The sequence below is a fragment of the Alosa pseudoharengus genome, unplaced genomic scaffold (genome assembly GCF_046254945.1).
Source record: "Alosa pseudoharengus isolate Yale_2024_CS ecotype anadromous, Long Island Sound unplaced genomic scaffold, YU_APseudo_1.1 YU_APseudo_1.1_scf_6, whole genome shotgun sequence".
NCBI lineage: Eukaryota > Metazoa > Chordata > Actinopteri > Clupeiformes > Clupeidae > Alosa > Alosa pseudoharengus.
Genome location: NW_027468848.1, coordinates 39445485 through 39454521, shown reverse-complemented (window position 1 = coordinate 39454521; position 9037 = coordinate 39445485). Strand labels below are relative to the sequence as shown.

At 43.1% G+C, this 9037-nt stretch overlaps 1 protein-coding gene across 1 annotated transcript; it reads right to left on the bottom strand.

Moving 5' to 3' along the window:
* Positions 1 to 2795: 2795 nt before the first annotated feature.
* On the bottom strand, positions 2796 to 3662 carry prr16 (proline rich 16). The gene has a single exon (XM_076270777.1). It carries the CDS (start codon positions 3609 to 3611, stop codon positions 2796 to 2798), a length of 816 nt encoding a protein of 271 aa, XP_076126892.1. The 5' UTR covers positions 3612 to 3662.
* Between the last annotated feature and the right edge of the window lie 5375 nt (positions 3663 to 9037).

The window sequence follows — 9037 nt, the reverse complement described above, 5'->3', positions numbered from 1 at the left end:
ATTTTAAGTTCATGTTTCAGTTTCCACACACTTGAGTAAGCAGCATTGCTTATCTAAATGATGAATGCAGTGGGAGCACTGCTCTGCATAAGCACAGGGAGAGCAAGCAAGCGAGACAGAGTGAGCGAGGAGATAGGAGGCGAGGAGAACATGCAGCTCATGGCCCTGACAGCACAGCACACAGCTCATCTTTAAACATGGAGAGGAGCAGGAAGAGGAGACGAAGCAGGCTCCTCCTTGCTATGGGCTCTTTTTTGTGGCCATGTTTGGGGTTTATCGATATTTGGGCTGACAGAATGGCAGTGGGAGGAGCACAGACACTCAGAGCCTCATTACACCTTTTCTCGATAGCTTTACAGTTTTTGTCGATCGATTTGATGCTTGTGTCAACTCTAACATCACGTTTTCAAAAACGGTTAACACGCATGTCTGAAAAAAGCACTCTGGCCAAAATGACACATTTTCCTTGCAAAAGGCTCTTACTCTCTCAAAACATTTAAAACATGCACACATCTTGTAGTCAAATCACTGTGTGATTTCAATCAATCATTACACACATTTGCAAGAGATGACTTGTGCTGTGCAAAGAAGGTGATAATGACGACCAAGTGGATCCCAGTTTCTGTAAGATGATAAATAGATAGATAGATAGATAGATAGATACTTTATTGATCCCCATGGGGAAATTCAGGTCAAAGCGATCGAGAGAAACTGTACATGGACTGGGCAGCTGCAGGCCAGGCCAGGCCGCTTGTTAGTGCCTTAGGGGCTCTCATGTCACTGTAAATGCAAAATGAAGAACGAGCACTTTTCCTTGCCGGGTTGAATGATACAATCATGGATAAGGAAAAAGATAGTGCTAAACTGTGGGATAAAACTAGAAAAAATGGTGGTACAACCACAACATCTTTTGCAATCCAGTGTTGATATTTGTCCAAATAAAATGAGTGAGGAGTGTGGTAAAAATAAGAACTCTGTCAGTGGTGTTCTGACACTGTCTATTATTGGTGTCAGACTAATATGTTAAAAGGTAGTCTATTATCTTTTATCAATTGTGCTATTGCCAGTTGTGGATTTCAGTGTATTAGCATTTGACAGATACAGTATCCAGTGTCTCTTTTGAAGATATAAGTGAGAATGCCAAGAGAGAAGGACACACAGACAGTGCCATGTTACCAAACAGGAGGAGAGTGTGCCTGCAAACGCGTGTTAAGGCCACAGCCTGGGAGACGACCTGGGACCCATTCTCATTTCCCATTTCCCTGAGTTTCTCATGGCCATCTGTCCATACTGTTAGGAAAAGAGGTGACCGTGTCCAGGAGCATGAGAGGTCAGGCTTGTTTGGAGCATACAAGGCAGATGAGTAGCACTCCCAAACCATTATGAGCTCCCAGCATGCTGTTAGGCACTGACTGTTCTGCGGCTAAATGGCCCAGCGTAATTGTGGCGGGCTGTTGGTGGAAGCTTGTTTGTTTTGCTCTCAGACACTAATCTGTGCACAGCGTTTCATACTCACTGTTGTCTCCCTTAAATGGGAAATGATGAGTGAATGCTGCTTAAATTCCTGTAATTTTAATCAGTCAAGGTAATTACGTAATGATTAGCTAAGTTGGTGTTGTGATCATTGGTCTAGTATGACATCATGAGTAATAGAGTGACTCTTAATTATGTTTGCAGTGATTATCATTATATCATTGTTATATATGATTTAAATTCAACTATTAGTCTAAATGTGCTGACCAGATTACAATGAGCTCATTGGCTATAGTGAGAGGCCTGTGACTCTAGTGGAGGCCTGAGGCACATGCAGAAGCCTTTAACATGAACAAACACATCTGAGTGGATACATCCAAAGACCATAACTAATACTTTGCCATGTTATTGCTTGTTCATGCCCCACCTAAAAACTCCATCCAGAAACTAGAACTAGAAATTCAAACATTACTGATGGAAGTTCCTTATCCCTTTTAAAAAACTGATAGATTCCTCTAGTTCTTCATGTAATTTCATTCTTTGAACTACACTGGACTTGGTCTTCAATGGCTACTATTGACAGACTATTGTTGTGTAGTCCTCATATCGCTACAGTGAAATAGCACTCTATCATTAAACAAATTCACCCGCTTCACATTGACAAAAATCTAACCAAGAACATAATGACAAATCCCTCATTTTATATGAAGTCTATTCTCTCCCATCTCCCACTCCTGCGGTGACTTGAGGTCGTACTTAATGGACTGACTCAATCACACTCCCTCTGCCAACCCACACGAACACTCTGTTCTTGAGTGAACCACAAGCCAAGAAGTGGCAACACATGCTCACATTCTCACCAGACCCTCATCTACACAAGAAACCCTCTAAAGTGCACAGAGTCTTCGGAGCTGTGAGTGTTCCCTAAACTAAACAAGTGCTACAGCCTGAAGCGCCAAATCATCTTCAGAGGGGAGTCTATGAAACTGGCCTCACCAGGGAAAATATGTAGGTCTGTTCTATGGAAACACGCCTAAGAGCCCTTATGAATTACAGCCATATTCCACCAATACCTGCTAGTGAACTTGCTGCTTACTGTTTCACAAGAGAAGCCTTTGATGAGTCACTCACCATCCAGATGAACTGCATGCCCCGTGTGAGATGCGTCTCCAAGTTCACTTTTGATCATCTGATAATGAATTCCTTCATCCCATTTCTAGACAGTACTTGTAAAAATAGACCACTATTTCATAAAAGAAAAATAGAAGTATGTTTAGAACTATATAGATTTCAATTCATACTAAATGGAAGCAGGGTAGAGGTCAAACGGTGGTGGTGGTGGACTTGCGTAGGATGGTCTTGGCCGGTTTGAGGGTGGAGGAGTGGGGTGTGCAGGGCGGTGGCATGGGGCCACTCGGGGGGAAGCTGTGGCTGGTAGTCAGGCCACCGTTCTCCAGAGGGAGAGGGGGGGACGAGGGGGACGAGCAGCAGCGGTGCGTGGGGCTGACCTGCTCCTCAACAAGCTCATCGTGCAGGTGGAGGTCCGTGTGATCTAATTCGTACTGCAGGTCACAGTCTGGGCAATAGCCATGGTACTGCACAGTCTCACTGAAGCGCACCCGCTCACGGGTTGTGGCTGCCGTGGCCACGGCATTGGAAGCCACCGCCGACGACTGCAGACACCGACTCTTGTCGTGCCTTGACAGCAGCATGGGGACAGGTGGGGGTACGACGGGTACCAGCGCTTTGCTGTTGTCCACAGGAATCGGTCTGGGTGGGCAGCAGGAGTCGAGGTTGTGGAGTGCCGTTGGTTTCCCAGGAAACACGCCGTTCCGCATCAAAGTGCCGTTGGGCTTTCGTCCGGGACTGCGGCTGCGGGTGAGGGTATGTGTGAGGGTGTGTGTGAGGGTGTGTGTGTGCTCGTCCGGGCGGAGGGGGGTGAGGCGAGGGGGCGGGGGTGGGGGGTGGGGCTTCCTCAGGACGGTGAGGACACCTGGGTTTAGCGATGGAGGCGGTGGAGGGCGGCACAGGCACTCGTCTGGGTGGGGCTTGATCTTCTCCATGCTGGAGGCAGTCGTGGTCGTCGTGGTGCTGCTGGAGCTGCTGTTGAGCGTGTCTGTTTTGGAGCTGTCCGTCATCTCCTCCTCCAGACGCAGGCTGCTTGTCAAAGTGTCTATCTCATCCACCACCTACAAAGAGAAACACACACACACACAAAAAGGCAAAAATAGAAAGACACACAGACGGATACACACACAATAGAGTACATTAAGAGATGAAGCATTCCGTGACATGAAAACAAAAATGCTTCACACTTAGCAATGGTTTTCATTTAAGGTTGACTGCACTGCGGGGGTCTGCCAACCTGCAGAGAGAAAAACTCACAAATAAACAGAAAGAGCCTAGCAAATACTTGGCCGGGGAATGAAATGGAATAATGTCATCTTAGTGCTGCGTTATGTTGACACACTTGCTCAATGGAACTGATAGACATGACAGTCTGGATGATTAAATTGGGATGCTCTCTCTCTGTTGATTATTATCCTGCCAATGGACCTCTGTAACACGATAGGAAAAGGTATCTGTTAAAAAACTAGACACTGATATAAAGAACCTTCAAGCAATGTAAATGGTTTTGTAAAGAACTCCGAAAGCTGTAGAAGTATTACAGAGCTATAGACATCTGAATAATCATGAATTAAGTAGAAATTTCAATTTGAAACATTATTTGTAATATCTGGTGAAATCCTCAGAATCTATATGCCCTGCAGGAAAGAAATCCAATTTCTCCAACCGCACTAGGCTCTCCAGCAGCAGAAAAAAAGAGCCTTTGGAAAGACTCCTAAAGGAAATTATGTAGCTTATTTGTTTGACTGTTAAGTTGCAAAATAGCTAACAATGCCACAGTCCTCCAAATTTTTAAGAGTTTCTACTCCCTTTATACCAGACAGTGGCGGTTACACACAAATAACTAATTCTATTTGAGAAAACAACTAGATTCTATGTCTATTCCTTTACAGTTTTCACCTCAGAGAAACTGGCTTAAGAGCAGCTGTTTACTGAGTCATGGCTTGACTTCAAAGAGGGAGGCTATCTCACTCACAACTCTAGCCAACACCAGAGGAAACTGAAGCAAAATGGAACAACAGTGACCTGTGAAGCATACGCTTACAGTGATCAGTGCTTAGTTAGTTAGTTAGTTTATTTGTCCTTAGGAAATTTGTTTTCACATACCATACAAGCCTCACAGACATGAAATACATAGGTACACACAGTTACGGTTCTTCACCCACCACCCTGTCACCACATACCCCACCCACATAGACGTTAACAGCACATATACAGCACATATATCACAACAGCACATATACAGCACATATACATCACATTACACAGATACAAACAAGAAAACCATCACCAGTTGTCATTACAGAGGAATGAGGGCGGCACAATGATCCATCACCGCTGTGATCTGTTGTTCAGTGCTGCTATTGCAGAGGGCACAAAGCTTTTCCCAAAGTGTACTCACTTCCACCCCATAGCCCTGTATCTGCGTCTTGATGGAAGCAGAATGAGGAAGGGATTGAGGGGGTGGGTGGGGTCATGAGCGATGGTCTGTGCTCTGTTCTTGGTGAGTTTACTGTTGAGGTCTGATAGATTAGGGGTGGGGAGGCCTATTGCTTTGGCTGCGGTATGAGTGATGCATGTGAGTCTGTTTCTGTTGGCAGTTAGCATGTAAGAACAATAAATAGCCAGAGTAATACACTGGGGTCTGTATAATGCAATCAGCACTACAGCACAGGGATGCACTGGGGTAGTGGGCAGGGAGTGGGAAGGTTGCTCTTACTCAACTCTTCTCCTCAGAAGTCTGGGAATTTTACACTTTAAACTAAAGGCTCAAATATCCACTCTCATATCATGTCAGGCTTGGTTACACAGAGCAAAGCTCATGACTTATGATCATCATCAATGTTATGATCATGAGAAATGATTAAAATCCATTATCTTGCTTAAACATATTTTTAAATATTTTTACAGTAGGGTGACATCATATAAACACACTACTGTGCAATCCAAGGATGATTTTTTTTTTTTTAAATCCGCACTGTCACCCTGACTTTCATGGTTGAGGTGAGAAGGATGCCTGCAGGCTGTGAGACCAGCATCAACATCCCTTTGTGCAGAACATCCTCCGTTGCCTTAAGCATTCTGTTCCTATTTTATGAGGACATCAACAAGTAATGTACAGTACATGTCTTGTCCACATATAGGCCTATTAGCTTTCCTCAAAAGGGATATTACATGTTTAGTTTATTTATTAGACACCGTCTGAAATCAAATGTGTACATATTGTAATTATAAAAGGAGCACGTGTCTATTTTATTGGACCACTAACTCAGAACCAAAAGACATCATCCTTCCCTCTTACCAGCAAGCAGACAGAAACAGGGCCTTGCACAATAATAGCCTATTAGACATTCAACAAAAGAAAATTGCCAATGTATGTTAACTATTCACTGACGCCTTTGCATAAAATGCCTCCAACTTTTCTCGTTACGAACAATCTGCTTGGGCGTAATATTAAGAAAGGGAAAGATCGACACCAATAATTTCTAAATCACGCCAAGCGGTCGGCTTGCTCAGACGCGCACAACTGTCCGCTGTGATAGCCTGGGATAACTGACAGAGCTGTGCATTCTGACAATTTTTTGTGCCAATGAGAATTGTAGAAGCTGCTGTCACAGTAACGTGGAACAGCCATGTGGGTTGAGTGGGTGAAAACACTTGCAAAAACGGTCATATTTGTAACCTTGTGGAGACGGTGTAAGGCTACCTCATCAGCCCGATATCGCTCACACGCGTAGCATACTGAAGGTGATGTGCTAAGGCTTCTCGGCTCGTCCAAGCATGCATGATGGGCTATTCGTATGGGTTTAAATTAAGCTACCTGGAGACCATAGGATTGGAAGGGAAAGCCGAGTCATGATGGTCTGTTAGAAATGATTGCCAATAAATGGTTCGGAAAGAAAGATTGTAAGAAAATGTTGAAATAAAGTCTGCAAAACGACAAGTGCTCTGTGTATAACATAGGTATGAAATAGCAAGAAGACTGACCATCTTTGCGAAGAGCCCGTAAGCCCAAGAACATATCGACATATTTTGATCTGGTTGGCAAAGCGTTCTGTTTTGGACTAATAACAAGATTAGAACCAATATTTCTCACTCGGATCTTTCAGGGGAAAGTCGGTGGCCCCGTTACAGAATGGGCTAGCCTACTGTTTTGCATTGCTAAGGCTGTAATTGCGTCAGTATTTCCAGATAAAATGGTAGATGATTTGAGTGACCGTCGCAGGGATAGTATCCTAACTGGTAGGCTCTCTGACTAACCCGTGGTCAATTCTTAAGTCACATTTTAAAAATATGACCCCAATGTTTCCCATAGACACAAATCAAATGCACAGCATCCCCTTCATCAGCAAGGCGCAAATGTCATATTTATTCACTTCAGAATTGCCACTCTAACCAGAAGAGAAATGAAGCACCAACCTCTTTCAGCTCTTTTGCCACATCTTTCAAATCTCCCAAGACGTTTTCTAAATCCTGCACGATTGTCTTGATCTGTTTTTTGACTTTTACCTTGGAGACAACTCCCTCCGACTCCGGGTTTGGTGCCCCTGACATTCTTTGATATTAAAAAAAATATCAAGGATCTCGAATGAATCCTTTGAATTCAGCATAAGCACTTTGTTCATGCATTTTAATTTTATGTTCTTTCCTCTTCCCCGATATACAATGCAGAAAAATGAGGGGAAGCGCGTCCAAGCTGTCGCGCATGCGCATTTCAAATAAGACGGTAATAATATATATATATATATATTTTTTTTTTAAAGAAGTAAAGTTGCGTTGGTGGACACAGACTGCACATAGCACATGCAGTAGCCTATATAGCATTTCATTGTCCTATGGAAAAGATGGACAAAAAATGCTATGCCTAGGTAGTAGGCCTACGCTATCACTGTATATCAATAAACGTTTGTTCTTGAATATTTAATGCGTTAATTTCATCAGACCTCATTTACATTGGATATTTTGCGTAGCGGGCCCTTGCAAGGGATCATCCTATCATTACGGCACAAGCATCACTGCACTGACTGCATGCCTTGAGCGGACGAGGGGGGAGATAGCCAACGTCACTGCAAGTGAGCGTGTGTAGGCTATGTCACTGGAATTAAGGGTCTAAACATACCATAACGGCGCGGGTCAGGTCTGTGGCGAGAAAGCGCTTGGGGTTCGTCGAAGCTGAATTGACGACTATCACAATCGAACTTAGACCGAAATGTATAGGCCTACGTATAGTGTAGACGTCTAGTGGTCAGATTTAAGAGTGAAGTTATAGGCTACTGGCATAGTTGCATAAGGCTACTGTAATGGTGCATTGAGATATGTCTCAACCTTTCCTGACAGTGCTAAACAAAACCATACAATAGCAATGACTCAACTGAAAGATATTAGGTCTAGGCCTATTTTGATGGAGAACTCCCCCTTTCAAGGTTCTCTTATTTTTTTTTAATGTAACTGCGGAAGTAAAAACAGGTCAGCTGACCTCAAAATGTCAAGTAAGAGTCAATCAGTGAGGTGTGGAGCCAGTCAAGATAAAACTTTAAAAACAGACAATAATAAAAATTTTAAGGTTGCTATGGCTATTGTGTGTTAATGCACACCAGCTGCAATGTTGAAATGTGAAATGCATAGTTGATAAATTCTAGTGTGAGTTGCATTAGCAGTCATGAGGAAATAAAGGCATGGATTTTTTTTTTTCAAAATCATTTTTTTAAAGGTTACAGTCTGTGACTCTAATCAATACACTTTTTGTCAAAATCAGGGAATTGCTCCTCACAGCCCTCAAGCTGCCAGTTTTGTGTGCATCTGACTTAGGCTACACCGCTCTGTACTTAGAAAATGGGCTATTACAGAGTCATACTAACCGTCATACTATCCACTGCAACTTAACAAAAACAGCAATCTTCTTTAAGAAGAGATATTCCAATGTTGTTGAGCAAATTATACCTTAACTGTTTTGTTCAGGTCCTCATACAAAGTTCAACCTTCAGGTTGCAGCACTGGTGGCTTGCCCAGAAAAACGGCATTGAAAACTGTAGGCCTACTCCACAGTGTTGGAGTGTTGAGCATGCACTCCGACTGCCATAGCTCTTTTGCATTGTGCTCAAGCAGGTTTGGTGCCCCATAGACCCACTGATTTATTGTTGTTGTGCTGTCGATTTTACCGAATTTTGACAATTGATAGGAAACAGTGTAGACTACAACAAAATACATACCAGTACATAGAGTCAATTCCAAGTGTAGGGTAAGGTAGTGATCATTTAAAAAACACATTTTTTGATTGTCTTTAGTCTGAAGAAAAGGCTATTGATATTAAGACGATAATGATATCATTTTTTGTCCCACCCTTATTGAATGCTTATTTAACCCTATGTTGTTTTCAATAACAATAGCCACTGTCAACTAAACGCCCTGAATAGGCTGATCATGCAGTGCTCTCTCA